The sequence below is a fragment of the Stegodyphus dumicola genome, chromosome 7 (genome assembly GCF_044657685.1).
Source record: "Stegodyphus dumicola isolate Sdum_Otavi_A_Nest chromosome 7, ASM4465768v1".
NCBI classification, from domain to species: domain Eukaryota; kingdom Metazoa; phylum Arthropoda; class Arachnida; order Araneae; family Eresidae; genus Stegodyphus; species Stegodyphus dumicola.
The window spans coordinates 99,927,567-99,946,749 of NC_140774.1; the positions used below are offsets into that span (position 1 = coordinate 99,927,567).

The following is a 19,183-nucleotide window of genomic DNA, read 5'->3' on the forward strand; positions in this document are numbered from 1 at the left end:
GCCTTCCACCACACTTTAAATCATGTCATCCGACTAAACAAAAGTTAGCTTCATTTTATTCCTATGTTTTCCGTGCTCTTCAAATTTGCTCCTCCAAACTATCCCTTGATGAAGAACTAAATTATTTAAAAGCTATAGCTATTGACAGGGGCTTTTCACCTAACATTATTAATCAAGCAGTAAAAAAATTCTCATCTCAACACACTAAAAGGCACACTCTTGTTTTAGGGTGTTATAAAAATTCTGTCGTCATTCCTTCTTCCCATCAATTAGCTATAAAGTTGCACATATTTTGCAGAAATTTTACTTTCAGGTCGTTTATTCTCCCATCAATAAAATTCCGAGTTCCATAGGATCAAAGAACCCATTCTGGATATGAATTCCAGGGGTATTTATGGGGTTCCTTGCTAGTGTGGTTTAATTTACATTGGCCAAACTAAGAGAGCCTTAAAATTTCGCGTCAAAGAACATGAGGCATATGTTAGAAAAAAGGAAACACAGAATTCTTCTGTTGCCCAACATTGTTGGTCGGAAAATCACACTTTTAATTTTTCTGCTGCCAAAATTATTCAAAAAACATCTTCTATTGGAGAAGTGGATTTTCTAGAGGCATTTCAGATTCAAAGAAATCTTTCTGTTCTAGTTAATGATCCTAATTCCAATCCATCTTTGCCTTCGGCCTTTAAAGAAATTATGTTTTAGTTATGGTTTCATCAACAGATGGCGCCACTAGCTTATTTTCTGTCCAGGCTTTCTTATCTTATCTGATCATTATATCCTATCTCGTTCCTTTGCGCTTTTGCAGCTGAGGATGGTGGTACGGTAAAATCATCGAAACTAGTCCTGTGAAAATTTGAAAATATAACGCTGATTTTTGTTTTTTGGCTTTTGAATTACAATTGAATGTTTATTTATGAATACAGTCTCATGCTTAGCAGTATTTATAATTTTGGTCATAGGGTATTTAGCCGACCTGGCACGCTGGAGCTCACACAGAGTAGGCAGTAGTAGGCGGCTCTAGTTTAGGCTTTTGATCCTCAAGTGTGGGAGCCCCCTGACCATGCTAAGGTGCTCAAGTTTAAAAATGAGAATGAGTGCTGAAACTTCAACTAGACTTCAAATTCAAAAAGTCGCTTTCTAAGCTAATCTCATCCAAGCACCATTATATCACGATCTCGGGGGTTGTACTTAATACAGACTGATTTTAAATTTTTGTGGTAAATAATTATTATTCTTTTTAAGTTTCATTTAGGTTATTTCTTATTAACCTGTACATTTCAAGTGATTAACCAATCATGCATTCTTGGAACCATTATAACACTCAGCAGCATGTATGACAGAAAACTCCTTGCTTATTGAATATATGTATAATTTCACATCTTATTGAAATTCTTCTTTATTGCTGTCTCATTTATTGATTATGATTTTTAACAAAATATATTGTTCATTGAGCTTACTTACTATTTGCCTTTAGATCAAACTTACCAGATAAGAAAAGAAAAATAAAGTTTTAAAATATTAATCAAGCATTTTGAAATGACAAAGAAAAATTACAAACTAGGCATTTGTTTGGAATTCGCAACACATTTTATTTGTCATGTATTTTGGCCACTTTGGATATATAAATGCTGTTTAAGTATTAATGTATGTCAGAAGAAAAGTCTAGATTGCTGTTTTTATTGTTTATAACTCTTGCTGTTTTTATTGTTTATAACTCTTTTCTGATACAGCTAAAAGTTATTGATAAAAATGGACGTCTAGTCCCAGTTAATACTCAGGGAGAATTATGTGTAAGAGGTCATGGATTATTCATGGGTTATTGGGATGACAAAGAAAAAACAGATGAAGTTGTTGATAAAACCAGATGGTATCATACTGGGTAATACTGTTTTTCTCCTCAATCTCTAACATAAATTACATCGAATAAAAAGTTTGTGCAGATAACCTCTTATAAGATAGATATTTTATAAATATATTTTAACTGGTATGATATTTTTAATTTTAGATTTTTTTTTCTGTATTTGGTGAAAAAAAAATATGAGATTAATTAAAAAATATTTTCTTTTTCTGTATTTGGTGAAACAAGAAGTATGAGACATTGAAAAATATTTACTTTTTCTGTATTTGGTGAAACAAAAAGTATTGAATGCATTGAAAATTTTTTTGACATTTATAACAGTTTTTAAAAACTATTGTTTAGGCTATGCATTTACAAACATTGAAAACTTTAAAATATTAAATATATCATGGATGAATGAACTAATGTATTTATTTACTAATCTGGTTTTTTGTTTATTATCTTAAACGCATAGTCGTTATAAACAGTTTTCATTTCTCAAAATGTAAGGATGAGCATTTGGAGACTTTGCATGGTACTACTTTAAATGACCCAAATATAAATAAATATAAAGTTAAATATGTGTATAAATTTAACTGTAATACATACTACTGTTGTGTTTTTGCAATAATTTCACTGTCATGTCCTATGGTTTGTAATGTCATGAATTCGGGTTGTCAACACTTGCTTAGAAATTCTTAACATACTGATCTTCTCTACTTGAAGAGTTTTATCAGTGTAGCAATTGGCAGTAAAACAAGACCTCCTGTGTTCTTAATTATTTCCCATTATACTTATGCAATCCTGCAAGCTTTAAGTTATGTAATATATCCAAGAGTGTATCTGATTATGTTGAAATTTTGGATATTTCTTCCAAGTAGAAGAAAAAATTTTATTTACTTTATATGCAGAGTGTTTCAAAAAGAATATGCGTATTACAAAGTGTTATTTTGTCCAAACTATCGATCACTGCGACTCGGCTTTTGGCAAAACGAATACATAGTCCAGTTTATATTAATAGCCGCTAGATGCCAGTTGTCTTCTGTTTTGTGTGGTAACCGTCACATATTTAAAATGGCTACTCCGCAGCAGAAATCATTTTGTGTTCTCGAGTTTGCGAAGTGCAATTCCGTGATTAGTGTGCAAAGACGTTTCAAGTTGAGGTACCAAAGTGATCCTCCGAATGGAAGGAACATTCTCAGATGGTATTGAAAATTTGGAAATACAGGATGTGTATGTAAAGGAAAGAGACCTGGCCACACTCGTGTTCCCGAAGGAAATGTTGCACGAATTCAAACTGCTTTCCAACGTAGTCCTTCAAAATCAACTCGTCGTGCCAGTCGGGAGTTACAACTGCCTACAACAACAATTTGGTATGTTTTCAGACATCGGTTGGTTATGAAGCCGTACAAGCTACATTTGTTACAGGCTCTGCATCCTGATGACAAACGCAAACGTGTGGCATTTTGTAACTAGATTATTAATGCTATTGACAATGATAACACTTTCGCACAACGCATTGTGTTCAGTGATAAAAGGACGTTTCATTTTACTGATCATGTAAACAAGCACAATGTTCGAGTTTGGGGCCTACAGAACCCACATGCAGCCACAGAACATGTACGAGATTCACCCAAAATCAATGTGTTTTGTGCAATATCCCGATCATCTGTTTACGGCCCATTCTTCTTTTATGGAAACACGGTTAATAAAGTATCTAGCTATGTTACAAAACTGGATGTTTCCGAGGCTGCACGAAGACAACTTCATTTTTCAAGAAGACGGGGCCCGCTCTCACTTGTGTCGCCAAGTGCATGATTATCTGAATGACACTCTACCTACCGAACCGTTGGATTGGTCGTCAAGGAGCTGGCTACTTAGAATGTCTCAGCTGGCCTCCACGGTCACCGGATTTGACACCCTGTGACTTCTTCCTGTGGGCATCATCATCATTTCATTATCTTTTCTGTCGAGACGTGTTTCGAGCAGTTGACCCGATAACCGTAGGCGGTCAGCGCAGTAGCTCATTTAATTGTTTTTGTACTTAGAGATTTTGCACAGTAGTGCAACCTTCGGGTTCGCACTAAAATGGCCTTTTTCAGGCCACCCAACATTAGATCAGAGAATAAAGGAAGCGGTTATTCGGACTCGGAAATGTCGGAGATTTCAACGAAGTCACAGCCTAACCCTAAGCGTGAAGAATTCCTACTTACTTCGCCGGTGAAGAAAGGAAACAAGAAAGAGGCAAAAACTAGCGCAGGTACGAGCAAAAATGCCTTCTCGACACCAAAGGATGTGGAACCGTTACCAAACTTATCAGAACTCTTCAAGGAAACTTTAAGTGAAGTTACGAGCAAAAAAGGTTTTGTGCCGTCAGCAGAGTTAAATGCTTTACCTATGCAAGCAAATGTGTTTAAAAGAATCGCAACAGATTATAATCTGGATGGGCTGGAAAGAGAGCTAAAGAAAGAAAAAATGAGGAGAGACTTAGCAAGCTAGAGCAGTGAAGAGCTCAGTAAATCCCGGAAAAAGCCCAGTCAGCAGCAAAGTAAAGGAATCGGAGAGGAATCTGGAGAAGAAGCATGGATACGCCCAAAAATACTGCAAAAGTACAGAAAAATCAAGAACCGATGGTAATTTCGCAAAGCAATAGATTCGAAGTACTAGACCAGCATAGGGAAATGGAGCCAGAAGGAGGGGCAGCTCAAACGGAGACGCCCCCACCGATTGTGTTTCAGAGCCAAACAGTGGATTGATTGGATATAGAAAGTATTCTGATGAAAAATTGTATGGAAGAATTCGAGGCTGAGGTAAAGGCAAAATCTATATTTGTTAAAGTAAAATCTGTCGATGACTACAGAAGTGTTACGAGTGTACTGCAGGAAAGGGAAATCTCCTTTCACACCTTTCAGTTAAGTTTTGAGAAGCCCATTAGGGTTGTGATGAAAAATGTTCCAGACAGAATCCCGGAGGAAGATCTATTTCAAGAGAGAAGAATAACCAAGAGAAGATCCCAATTTTCCTGCTAGAACTGGAAAAAACGAAAGAGGGTTACGCGATTCATAACTTGAACTGTATGTTCAGCGTAAATATTCAAACTGAAAAGTTCTCACCGAAGAAAAGACCCATCCAGTGCATCCGATGTCAGGAGTGGGGGCACTCCCAGCATCTCTGCACCAATTAAGAAAGATGTAAATGTGGCGAAGGGTATAGAAGCAATTTATGCACTTTAAAACAAGAAGAGAAGCCAGTCTACATTTTTTGCAAGAAAAACCATGTCTGTGGTTATCGCGGGTGCGATGAATACAGAAAGAGATTTGAAAGAAAACCTGTCCCTCCAAAGAAAACGGAATTTATTCGAAAAGCTGAAGATTTCCCTCAGTTAGTAAAATCAGCAGTGATGGACAGAGCAGAAACTGAATAGCAGAAATTCAGCGACAAAGTAAAAAAGAAAATTACCTCCCGAAGGCAACGGATGGAGCACTGAAGTGGCTACAAGATGAGAAAATTCAGGAATTCCTAGGAACCATCGTCAAAAACATCGAAAAGATCAGAAAGGCAAAGTCAACTGCTGAGAAACTTGCATTAGACTTCAAAACAGCAATGTACATCATGAAACTGGCCGAAGAAGGAAATTAGGGAATTACTTTCTTAGGTGCAGAAAAAATGGACTTTATTTCATTTTCAAAAATTTCATATCATCCATCAACAGGGTTCCTGTTTTCCAAGAAGCATCTCTCGGGGTCAGTTCTTGGAAGGTTGGCCTCTCACGTGACTGGCCCGACGAATCAACGTTTGCTACTGATAGTACTGAGATTTACAACTATAGAGAGGAGACAGTCCAGCTCGAACTCATGGCTTAGCCACCTTCATTTTCTCTTTCGTCCCTAGGACGCGGTGCTCACGACAGAGCACCTTTCATCTAAATTCAAAATACGCTATCGCCTTAGGGCTTATGAACGACAGGTTAATACTCTTAGAAGTAAACGCCTGAATTAGAAAGTAAGATTCCACATTCTTCCTGTGGGGTTTCTTTAAAGACAACGTTTTATGTACCACCACTCCCAAAGAACCTGGAAGAAGTGAAGAACCGGATCCGTACTGTCATAACATCAGTGACGACGGACATGCTTGCCCGAGTATGGGAGGAATTTGAGTATCGATGTGATATTGTTCGTGTCGCTGATGGAGGACATATTGAAATATCTGTAATCTGAACTTGAGAGGTTCGTACATATGTGTGTAAAGTTTCATATTCGTATGTCATATAGTTTAATAAATATATGCATTCGAAATACGTATATTCTTTTTTGAAACACGCTGTATACTGTAGATTTTTTTAATGCTGCAGTAATTCCTGGGATGTGTTACAGATAGGAGAATTCCTGAGCTGTGTTACAGACTGTTTGTCATAAAAATTTTTGTAATCAAACATTAATTCATTTATACAAGGGCGAAATAATCTTATCAGTTGCATGTACCTTGCAATAAGAAAGTGATCAAATTGCTGTTTTATTATGAATACTCAAATCAATGTACCTGAAAGAAAATGTTATCCTATATTTTTAATTAGCTCATTATTATTTTTATTATCTCATTTTTTTAATTTTTTCTCATTTTTTTTTTTTTCTGATGTTAGTACTACGTCTACAATATTTTACGCTTTGCAAGACAGTCGCTTTGCAAGACAGTATTGCTATAGCTGCAGCCAATAAGCAATTCATTTTATAAATTACTACTCATACTGATGACATAACTGAATACAGTATAGCAAATAGTATGTAAGGTGAGAAAATGAAAGATGGTTATGTGCATTAAGTTTTTAATATTTATTCTTGGTGTATACTTCAAATTACAAAGCTTTTCAAACTAAGATCAATGATATTAGGAGAAGACTTTCAGCTCTGGGATAGAAGAGTTATAACAAATAATTACAATATTTTATATGATTCAATTATAGCAAAAATAAAGTTTAAACAAAGGGATCTGTATACTTTAATAAGTAAAATACAAGATCTTCTATACTTTTATGGGCAGAATATGCAGAGATGTAAATAATCAGTAGTTTCTCAGGGCCAGTTATAAAGATAATTATTGAGTATTATTATACCTAGGAAGCTGTTATTTGCCAAAAAGAAGGCTTTTGTTTTGTTCTAAAAATCTGTCAGTATCTTTTTGATTTAATAATAGGCAATGAAAGATGATCTAAGTCAAATATGTTCTTAATATTTTTGAAACTTTTATACTTGAAGGTGTTAAATATTTTCTTTGAAAGATGGCATTCTTATGTAGAGGACCTTAAGTTAGGTGTGGTGGTGTATTTAATTATGGCAAAGCACACTAGGGCTATCTGCCTAAGGGGAGGGATGCCTTTGTGGAGGACTTTATAAGGGAAACTGGCTCGTATGCACGTTACACATGGGGAAAACCACGAAAACACCCATGCAGCCAGCCCATTCGCGGTATTCGAACTTCGGACCGAACTACCAGTGTTCAGCGACTTTACCGCTCGGCCGCTGGTGGGCCGGACCTCAAGTTAGATTTTTCATTTATTAAAAACTCTTATTTATAGTATTAAAACTGTTCTGATAGAATTCTCTACCTTATTTTGAAAATTTTATAATCTGATAAACATCCCAAGTAGCACGGAAACGTCGTAATGACGTTGCAAACTCGTCGCAGGTCATGTTGCAATAACTTTGCAATATGTCGATGCAATATGTCGAATATGTTTAAGATGCCCAGATGTCCGCGAAACCCCACTGTTTTGCAGCCGTTGCAAAGATGTGTTATTACGTCTTCTAAATGTTCGCAAAATTCCACCTTTTCGCAACAGTTGTGAAAACGACGTTATTATGTCCTTGTGTTATATATTGATTTATGCAGAAAAATAAGCGTAATAATTAATATATTTTTCTTCTTTTTTAAAATTTTGTATTCTTTGTATTTTTCTTAAGTTTAAATATTTTATCATTTCCTGAAAACCAGAATAGATAATACAATTTTTTCTCTTTAGACTAAATATGCATAATTAATAATAGCCTTAATTATTTTCACTACTTTAAACTATATTTTTTAAATTTATCTTTATACTAAATATGCATAGTTAATAATAGCCTTAATTTAGTATAACTATGCTATATTTTTTAAATAACTTAAATTCTAAGTTACGATTATTTAAGATTTCATAATTTTTTTCCTTAATCTTTTAGTATGCAAGTGAGAGTAATTATGAGAGTTATTATAAATATATAACAATAAGAGTAGGTTGTAAGTAAATAAAACTCAATCAAACATAAATAAAAGTAAAACTATATATGTGGGTAAAAAAAAGAGCGTTTCTGATTATAACAGCATTATCATATTTATTTCTGTTAAATCTCAGAGACATTGAAAATTTCCCCTGTCATGATAAATTAGGAAGCGGTTCTTAAGGTAATAGAATTAGTATTTTACCTGAACTCAAGTATAAATTTATTCGCGTTTCATAATAAAAAATATAACCAATAACTCTATATCTCCAAGATATGCAAACGAAAGACTGCATAAAGTAGTTAATAAATGTGATTAAAAAAATATTGCATACAAAAATATACCTAAATCTAATACCCCCCAAAAAAACTCCCATATTCATACTAAAACGAAATAAGAACCTAAAAATAACATCCATGACAGCACTTTTTAAGAAAAAAAACATGAACTAGCAGTGTTTGAAAGCATAAATAGTAGAAGGAAGGTAACGGAACAAAAATTTCCAATTAATAAACAAATATTTGTGTTTTTTAAATAGTAAGCAATTAAAAGTGCAATAATTATCGATTGCAGTATTTACTAGTAATGCTGATGTTTCTTAACACCATTTCTTTTGATCATAAAAAAATTAAAATCGGTTTTTCATAGTCTAGGTAACAACTACTTAAGAATTTTTGCCTATAGTTCAAGTAAGGCCGGAGGCCCCTCACATTTTAAATTTAATTCCAGTAAGGATGCCGTCGCACCGCGCCCGCAGGCGAAATTGAAGAGGTGGCAAGTCATACAGCGAAGAAATTCGTAATTGATGATTTAATTCATGTTAAACATCAGTAAATGGTCGTATGAATTATGCGTAGGTGCTGGAGCAGTTTATCGTAGCGAGGAACTTCGTCGACTGACAATGAGCATGGATGCATGAGAGTTGTTAACGTACATGTGACTGAGAGTCGCAATCTGATTGGTCGAGCATACAAAAGTAGTAATTCATTATTCTTTTGATCATATGTAAATGTATTTACTTATTATTAGTTTCTACATTTTAAATTAGTGGTAGATTACAATGATTATTTCATGCACTTTTTATAATCAATAACTTTCCTTTTGATACTGTACAGAAATAATTTAAATAATATAATATACGATAGTCAGCCAAGTACGTTAAAGTAAGCTCTTTGTTAAATACCACACGATGAAACTTTTTGTTTCTATTTATTATGAATTTCTTTGTTATCACAAGCACATAAAAAGTAAGCGAAGAAAATGGAATACAGAGGCTGTTCACACATTTTTTAGACGATGTATATTGTGTATTCACAAAACTAAATTACATAAAATTCTTGTGTTTTAAATGCTCTACTTGACATGCCTTATTCTGAACTATCTTTCGACACTGCAATTTCCAGGATAATAATGCCTTTTGAAGTGGCAGAAGAGGTATTCTATCCCATTCCTCCCGAACAGCTTTCCAGAGTCCTGTTAGGGTTTCGGGACAACGTTTGGATAATGCAGTTTTTAAAAGTCCGAAAGCACAAAAATCCATAGGTGACATATCGGGAGATTTAGTAGGGATATCAGTGAAGGCCAGTTTACCAGTTTACCAGTTGATACCAGTTTTTGTTCCATTTCGTTTAGGAAATTTACAGTGGATTTTGATGTATGACTGCTAGCTTTGTCCTGATGGAGTCTCACAGATTGATGGCACTGTGGGTAAAGCGATGGTATTTCATTCAGAAAAAGTGGCGATAAAATATGTTCCTGATAGTATTTGGAGTTAATCTTGACATTTTTTCGCGCTCTCTTTATTTTTAACTTGCCATTATAAGAAAAACCAGCAACAATCATGAATCCCTTAGGAAAACTTTCTTTTGATTCTTTGAACCATGTACTTAAATTTTTTTCTCCCCTTTTATAATAAATGGCTCTTTTTTTTCTTACAATCATTTAAATACAGCCATGCTTCATCTATTGTAACAATTGTTTTCCATTTTTCTTTGGATAAGTGTTTCTCATACAGAATTATGCAGCGTGTCCTGCGTTGAGCGATATGCTTTGGAAGAAGACGATGCACATTGCGGTTTTTCGCTTTCTTAAGATTTAAATCAACGTTTATCATTTTGCTTACAGTGGACACAGAGCATTTTAATGATTTTGCAACTGTCCTTTGACTAGGGGGATTTTCTTTTAACATTAAACAACGTACCTTTGTAGTAATTGAAGATGTCCGTTTTTTTCCTTGGATATTTGTTTGGAATTTTTGTCCCACTTGAGGCTCCAATTTGACGTTTTTTTCCTTTCTTGTTGATGACATTACCTATCGACGCTTTAGATATCACAAAACCATGACTCTTACATTGTTTTTGGATAATGGAGTGTGCATATTTCTCTTCGGAAAGAGCGTAAATGTAGCTTTCGAACCACTGCTTTGTTAAATTCGCCATTTTGAATAAAAAAACTTTCAATCCACAGACGATAATTTTGACTTTTAAAAACATAGTACAATTGTAATTACTTCTTTTGCAGCAAACGATTTTTTACGATTATAAACGATTTTTCTTACCAAAATCGTCTAAAAAATGTGCGAACAGCCTCTGTATACTTAAATTTAATAAAAAAATAAAACCTAATTTCCAACATTCATTTATTGAGATAATCTAATAAACATACATAACAGCAATAGAGTATATTTAAATTTAATAAAAAAGTAAAACCTTATTTCCAACATTCATTTATTGAGATAATCTAATAAACATACATAACGGCAATATTTTTAAAAAACGCAAATTACACAGTGTTTGGAAGAAAAGATGCCAAACGAAAAGTAATAAAACTGAAATTTGCAATCAGTTAAAAAATATTTAGTGTTTTTTAACATTACACGGTTTGTAGCGACATTAGGTATTTTTGGAAGCAGGAGAGATGAAAAATATGCAACCGCCTTCGCCGGGAATCGAACCACGGACCTCTGGAATACCGGCCCAGTGTGCAGAACTACTACACCGCGAAAGCACGCTAGGAAGGTGGGAGAAATACTTTATAAGTTAAATATCACATAATTATAGATTACAATATTTCATAGTAATGCTAATGTTTCCTCAACACTATTTTTTCGATCATATGCGGATGTATACACACATTTTTAGTTTCTGCATTTTAGGATAGTGGCAGATTAGCATAATCATTTCATACACTGTTTAAAATCATTAACCTTTTTTGTATACCATACAAAAGGCAACATACTATAGAATGTGCATTAAAACAAGTTCTTCTGCACTTCTCCCTAATGAACATATTATATACAACAGCTTGTATTGTTGTTGCTTCTGCACTGATTGCATTTTTAGCAAAACCAGAAATTGCCATAACCGTTGTATGTTATTTTTGGTTTTATATGAATTAATTCTGAACACCAACTTTTCACTATGAACACGATAATCGATTAATATGAATGATATACGATATAGCACTTAGGACGTGCCCTTTCTGTGTGCCAAGAATGGAAAACATTTCATTAAAAAATTTCGTAGCATCAATTTGGCGCCCCTTGGATGCTGCGCCCGTGAACAGATGTCCCCCCTTGCCCCACCCTAGCTATGCCACTGTGTAGAGTAGATACTCACAAACAAATAAGCACAAATTCGGCATTCCCACGATGATTTCTCCTCAATTTAAAATAAACTGGCCATCAAAACCGTGAAGAAAAAATTCACGAAAACAAAATGGTGTCTCAACTAAACTGCGCAGTTAGCAACTTGTTCAAATTTGGCAGCTAGTCAAAGCGCGCAAACCTCAGATGTTCGTTTATATAAACATCCAGTAAGTCATCGGTCGAACAGAATGCACTTTAAGTGATTTATACGATTGCATTAAACCTTTCGACGGTTCTTCTGATAATTTAATAGAATCTTTTTTAAATGGCCTAGAAGAATTATTTCAACTGAATAGAATTACGAACAATATTCACAAGATTATATTTACAAAAAGTATTTATCGGGCTCGCTGAAACATTTGTAATGTCAATGTCGCCAAATCCCAAGTGTACTATATACTAGGAGTAAAGCAAGCATTTTTGAATGCATGGAAATGGACAAAAACATAACAAACAGTTCATCAGAATTTTTATAGGTAATGAATTTCGTATTTTTGTTCACAGTTTCTCTAATTTTGACGTCAACATTTATTAGTAATTTATCAAATCCATTAATTTTGTCGTTTTCCATGAAAAGTGTTTATATTTCTTTCTGCTTTTCTATTAATTTTCCGTTTTGCTTCTCCTGACTGTCGGTGAGTTTTTCGTCATATATATTGGACAGCCGTTAAATATGCATCGTCTTTTAACACCGTTTTCTTGGAATTCTTAAAATCGCCCCATTTTTATCCAGGAATACATCTTCACGCACAATCATATCTTCGCGAAAATTGTACTTTTTACACTGTATGTAAAATGTTTCATATTATGTCAGCATATTAATTCAAATAAATTCGTCCTTACTTCAAAAATAACAAATAAAGTCATATTTCAGCAGTGAAATAATTGCTAACATGTGATTTGCATTGATTTCGGAAATATGATTTTTTAAAATACATAAAATGCATAACTTAGTAACTTACTTTATAGATTAGTTTCATTTTTTAATATTTTGGTATAATATTTATAAAAATATTTTGAGTATTAATTATTTTTTAAAAAATTTAAATAATTTAGCTCGTATTTTAGTACTAATTAAATTTAATAATTCAAGTATTCATTTTAAATTTATATTTCATTAGATGAATCTACCTTAGATTAATATATTTAGATTAAATAAAGTAATGAAACATTGCAAAATAAATCTTATGCGGACTTCAGATTCTTGAAAGGGCAGATTTAGTCTCTTTATATTCTAAAAGTAACGCTGATGAACTATGAAAAAGATGCTAAAATGATCACGTCTAAAAGAGGTCATATCATGACGTTTTAGCGAGCAACGGCAAATATTTTTTCATCTTCGCTGCGTCGTAAAAGTTACTACGACCACTTTGCAGTCTTTCGGACCAGTTTGCAATGTCTTTGTTACGTCATGTGCTACTTGGGATGTCTAGGATCTATGTTCAAGGGAATCAAGTCCATAGATACCTTTTCAAGCACTCTGTAAATGCAATTTCTCTTCCTCGTGATTTTCTCTTTTAAAAAGTGCCCCAATCTTCTAGCTTACTTTACTGTTAATTTACAGCAATCTAATGATTATGTTATCAGTGACGCTTCTAGTCAAAAGCAGAGTAAAGATTATATGAAGATTTGTAATAGAGTAATATGTGATACCCTGAAACTTGACATAACTCAGTGGTTAGTTGTAATGTGATATGAGTGATTTGTAAACTAAATTGAACAATAAAAGTAAATCTAAAAAATTTAATTTGACGACAAATTGAAGTACGTATTTTTATTAGGGACATTTCTATGATGAATGAATATGGATCTATAAGAATTTTAGGAAGAAAGAAGGATATGGTTATTCGGGGTGGAGAAAATCTTTATCCTCAAGAAATTGAAAATTTTCTGCATACTCATCCAGCAGTTCTTGAAACTCATGTAAGTGTATTATGAAATAAAAATAAGTGCTGATTATAGAATACTTATATTCAAATTGTTAGTCAAAAGCAACTATAGTTTGTTTCAATTATAAATAAATTTTCAAGCTTTCACAGAAAGAAATCAGGCATTTAATTTAAAGTTAACAGCAACTATGAACTGAAAAGGCTGCTTTTTTATTAATGTTTAAATTGTGCTTTGGCAAAATCGCTCTAATAAGAGAAATTGAATATATGAATATACTTAAAACAAGAAAAAACTTACATCTCACACGCATTCTATTTAGTTCATAATTAATATTTGATCTGCATGAATAACTTGTGTTATTCAAAATAGAAATTTTTTTGACTTATGCAACAGAAGATTTTTGAGAGATGAACATGTTTTAACCCCTAGTATAATTCTCGAAGTTCCTTCTTCAAACTTGTCCTCTTCCTGTAAGATGATAATTCATATAAATGATTTCTAAGATTATAATTTTGGAAATGAGAAAAACTTCGACTTTAGTTTGTTAGTAATTGCGGATGTAAATGCTCTGCATTTTAGAAACAAATGGGCATATTATTTGAGAATTGAAAGTAAATATTCTATATATATATATATGGTTCCAGTGAGACAAGATATTGGTTTAAAACCTTTACGTTTTAAATTAATGGCAATGTGATGTTGATTTTCACTTACTTTAAAGTGTTAAGTTGCATTTCTACGTTTATATATCAGTATATGGTTTATCTGTCACTCTGTATTATGTTGCAAAATTCATGTAAATTTATACATTCTATATACGTAAATTAAATGCTAAAATTTTATCTGTTTAATTTTCATTTTCTGTAATCTTTTTAATTAACAGTCCAGCATTTTACAAATGAATAAAGTATATTGATATTTTGGTTTTCAAATTATTCTTTAATATCTTTTTTATTTTATAATTATAAATTTGTATTATTAGGTTGTTGGTGTGCCTGATAAAAGAATGGGAGAAGAACTGTGCGCATGGATCTCCCTTAAAGAAGGCATGAAAGTTTCTGAAGAAGACATTAAAATGTTTTGTAAAGGAAAGGTAAAGCTGAAACATATTTCTTTAAGAAGGAAGGAAGTGAGAGGAAATTGTTATTAAATCAACAAAAGAAAGTTTTTAGCATTTCCTCCCCCCAAGAACCTTTATTGTAATTGTGTCCAAAAATAATCTTACATCATTTTTAGTTTACACATTGAACAACAGCAAAATTATTTCATGAAATGTACTTCCTTTTCAAAAAATATTTTTCTCTTATTTAAAAGTTGTGATATATTTCACTAAATATTTTCAGTTCTCTGCAAGTGTATTTTAAAAATAATATTTCTTCAACAAGCTCCAGTTTTGAATCACTCCATAGAATTCATTAATATCTAAATTTGTACATACTTTTAAGTATATTAGCATTATTTCACTGTACCTCCTCCTCCCACCCTAAAAAAATGTGAGGTTATACTATGAATTGGTTTTCAGTAACAGAAGCATTATGTCTTTTACCTCCCCTCTCCTAAACAAAGGTAAGGTTTGGCTATTGGTTTTTTGCAGTAATACTATATCACTTACCATTATCTACCACCCTCGAAAAATGGTGAGGTAATTCTATGATTAGTTTTGCAGTTAATATTAGCATTACTCCCCCTGCCACTGTCCTAAAAAAATAGGTGAACTTATGCTGTGATTAGGTTTGCAGTAGTATTAACATTATTTCACTTACAGCCCATCAACAGCTGAGCTGTAAAATCACTGAACACTAGTAGTTCGGTCCGAATCCTACGAATGGGCTGGCTGTATTGGCATTTTCATGGTTTCCTTCATGTGTAACGTGTATATGAGCCAGTTTCCCTTAAAAAGACATCCAAAAAAGCATTCCCCTTTAAGCAAGTAGCCCTCAAGTGCTTTGTCAAAATCGAATAAACCTATTTCATTTATCTCCCTTCCTATCCCCAAAAAGATGAGATTATGATATGATTAGATTTGCGGTAACATTAAATCATTTCACTTTCCTCTCCCTCCCACCCCCAAAAGGATAAGGTTATGATAGATTAGGTTTTCAGTAATATTATTTTACTTGCCTCCCTCTCCCATCTGTCCCCCAAAATGGTGAGGTTATGCTTATGATAAGGTTTTCGTGTGAATTCTAGGTCTTGTTTTCATGACATTCAGCATCACAGATAGATATTGTTATTAAGTGAAATATTTGCTATTCAGTATACGAGTGGCTGGCCTCAGCAAAAGCGCAAATGACAAAAAGTTTTTTCCTACAGTTTTTCACAGAATAAATGTTGATCAGTTTTCAGCAGGCTTTTAAATTAACCCTAATTTTGTCAGAATATGGTAATTTTAAGAGTTATTTAAAATGATTTGGACTTACTTCAAGTGCTTTATGAAGCTACGGTAGTGACGATGAAGATGTTAGTTATATTCCCCTTGAATGTGTTATTAATTACCCGTTCCCCCTTTCCACGATATATTATGCCCGATCACGTACCTTCTAATGGTTCGTATAAGGATTTCGGCTAAGAAACATACTTCAGTCCACCTGCTTGTTTCTTGGTCAACAATGTTTTCTGAACTTTTATGGACAAAAGAGATAATTTCTACTTTTCGGAATTTCATTCTGGATTTAGATGTTTTAACTTTTAAATTTATATTTAATTATTTAAAAAAATTTTCCTATTTTTTCTGCGTTACTGTATTTTTATTTGTTTATTTTATTAGTTGTGGTAAATTTTGTGGAATACGAGGAGATGAAAATAGAGTTAACATTTTATATATGTGTGTACATGAGTGTGTGAGAGAGAGAGAGATTCTTAATTCAGAGGGGTTAGTTTCAGTTTCAATACATTTTGATTGGATAATTATTAATGCTAAAATTATTACAGCACGAAGTCCGAAATCCGGACTCATCGGGACTTCGGCGATTCCGGATTTGGGATTTTTCCGGATATTAGATCATCAGTTTAAATCTAGTAAGATGGCATGTAGAAATTATAAAATTAAAAATATGAAATCGCGATTTATAAAATAATAAAGTATTTATGCTTTAGGGTATCAAAATTTACAAAAAAAAACTTAATATGTATTTGTTTACCTTATTAAACATTTCTTTCAATGTAAGTTGTTTAAATTGCTTTCGTTTTTTGTGCTAATACTTTCTCTTTAATTCTGTAGACAGACATAATCTCTTGTTTAGTTATATTCTTGAAGTCCTGTAATTGCTGTTTCTAGAATTCCGACTAACTTTTCAATCGAAATTTTCTCATTTTCAGTAACTTCTCTGTCACTTTCTTCACTATCGGTAGCGGTATTTTCTGGGTCTAGAACCATACTACAGATTTCGCTATTCATTAATTGATTGATGATTGAGAAGCATTGTCATCACAATGAAAAACTTCTTTTATATCATCTTCATTTATTAATCTTCATTTATTACCGCTTCTCCACGTTTCTTTACAAAATCCGTTAATTGGAAAATTTCACTTTTGTTTTGCGATATCCGAAAACCTTAAAAATTAGCGGCTACAAAATCTGTTTTTAGCATATGGACAGAAATTTTTGGTAAATGTTTCCTCCTCAACACTTTTTAGCGCATTTAACTTAAATCTGTAATTATCGCCAAGCGTAATGTCAACATAAAAGGTTACCATACTCTTTTATTATTCAATTACTAACATTAAAAAAAAAATGTTTAGGCATCGCTGCATGAGTCAAGTTGTCATGTTTTGATAAACATGCGGTGATGAAGGAAAAGTATAATAAATAATGATTCACCTGGTTGGCGTCAGATCAACGATGTGTCTGTATGGAAAGTTTCAGTTTGAGATATGTGCCAAGCAAATACGCAGCAACGGGACCAAATTGCTGATCGTGCAAATTTATGCTAAAATGGTTGTTTCTTCAATAACATGGTATTTAGTGTCGAAGTGAAATTAAGAATCGGCACTCTCCAGATGTTTTATTATGCGCGGAGGGGGGAATCAAATGCGCATGTACTATAAATAAGCCTACCAGAAAAACATTGTTGGTGATTATGAGGTCCGGATTCATTCCGAATAATAGACGTCCGGATTTCGAACTTTGTACTGTATTGGCTGTTTGAGTTTCAGTCCCAGTTATGTCATTAGCATTATGCAAAAGTCATGTGATATGGATTAATATATAATTGTAAGCAGGCCCGCGCCAAGCCTAATCAGCACCGTCGTCCAAATGTCTAGCGAGCGCCTTTATGTAGTGACGATATTAAAGGCACGGTGCTTATGAACATTTAAAATGAAGCATTATTAACATAATGATATGAAAAACCAAATATATATACAGTGGTACCTCGATATACGAGTGCCCTAATATACGAGTGTTTTGAGATACGAGCCGCTGAGCGAGCGATAGTTTGCTTTGAGATGAGAGCAAGATTTGAGATACGAGGAATCGCACACTACACCGCTGTACACGGCCGCAACATGCTCGCACATGTTGGTGTCGTGTGCAGCGTCTAATAGTTTCTCCCATATCAGACTAGACCTCAGTCTGAGTGCTTGTTTCCCTCATTTTCGAAGCATTTTTAATAATATCGGTTCGCGTTTTTTGCTTTTTGTACATTTACAAAACATTATCACATTCATTTTTATAACCATGGGTCCGAAGAAGATGATGATGTCTATTGAATTAAAGCGTGAAATCATAGAAAAACACGAGCAAAGTGTGCGAGTAATTGACTTGGATTGTACGGGCGAGGATGTACGGGCGTAGCACATCAATTATATGTGCTGTGCTTAACAGGAGGAGTTGATAAAGGGTATAACGCCAGAGATACGAGGAATCGCACACTACACCGCTGCACACGGCCGCAACATGCTCGCACATGTTGGTGTCGTGTGCAGCGTCTAATAGTTTCTCCCATATCAGACTAGACCTCAGTCTGAGTGCTTGTTTCCCTCATTTTCGAAGCATTTTTAATAATATCGGTTCGCGTTTTTTGCTTTTTGTACATTTACAAAACATTATCACATTTATTTTTATAACCATGGGTCCGAAGAAGATGATGATGTCTATTGAATTAAAGCGTGAAATCATAGAAAAACACGAGCAAAGTGTGCGAGTAATTGACTTGGATTGTACGGGCGAGGATGTACGGGCGTAGCACATCAATTATATGTGCTGTGCTTAACAGGAGGAGTTGATAAAGGGTATAACGCCAGCTAAGGGCGTTACAATAATTTCTAAGCTCCGGACCTCTCTCCATGAAAAGATGGAGAAACTGCTGATGGTGTGGGTGACAGAGAAGCATTTTCAAGGAGGAACCTTAACACAAAGCATCATCTGTGAGAAGGCACGGGCGATTTACGGTGATTTGCTGAAGCAGATCCCACACACTTCCACAAACGAGGAAATGGAAGACTCGTTTAAAGCCAGTCGTGGCTGGATTGACAACTTAAGGAAAAGTACCGGCATTCACTCCGTCGTCAGGCATGGTGAGGCAGCAAGTTCGGATGTGAAGGCAGCTGAGGTTTAC

The 19,183-nt window shown here is 33.9% G+C and overlaps 1 protein-coding gene across 10 annotated transcripts in view; it reads left to right on the top strand.

Moving 5' to 3' along the window:
* LOC118183342 (medium-chain acyl-CoA ligase ACSF2, mitochondrial-like) overlaps window positions 1–19,183 on the top strand; it is a 168,135-nt gene that overhangs the window by 142,779 nt on the left and 6,173 nt on the right. For 7 of the 10 annotated variants that reach the window (XM_085820633.1, XM_085820635.1, XM_085820636.1 and 4 more), the window contains 3 exons: window positions 1,731–1,879; window positions 13,517–13,658; window positions 14,608–14,718. The exons of 1 other annotated variant lie outside the window; for it this stretch is intronic. In XM_085820633.1, the coding sequence (XP_085676759.1) occupies window positions 1,731–1,879; window positions 13,517–13,658; window positions 14,608–14,718 (402 nt within the window). The remainder of the gene's footprint in view (window positions 1–1,730; window positions 1,880–13,516; window positions 13,659–14,607; window positions 14,719–19,183) is intronic. 2 more of the 10 variants (XM_085820641.1, XM_085820638.1) reach the window with 1 other exon arrangement.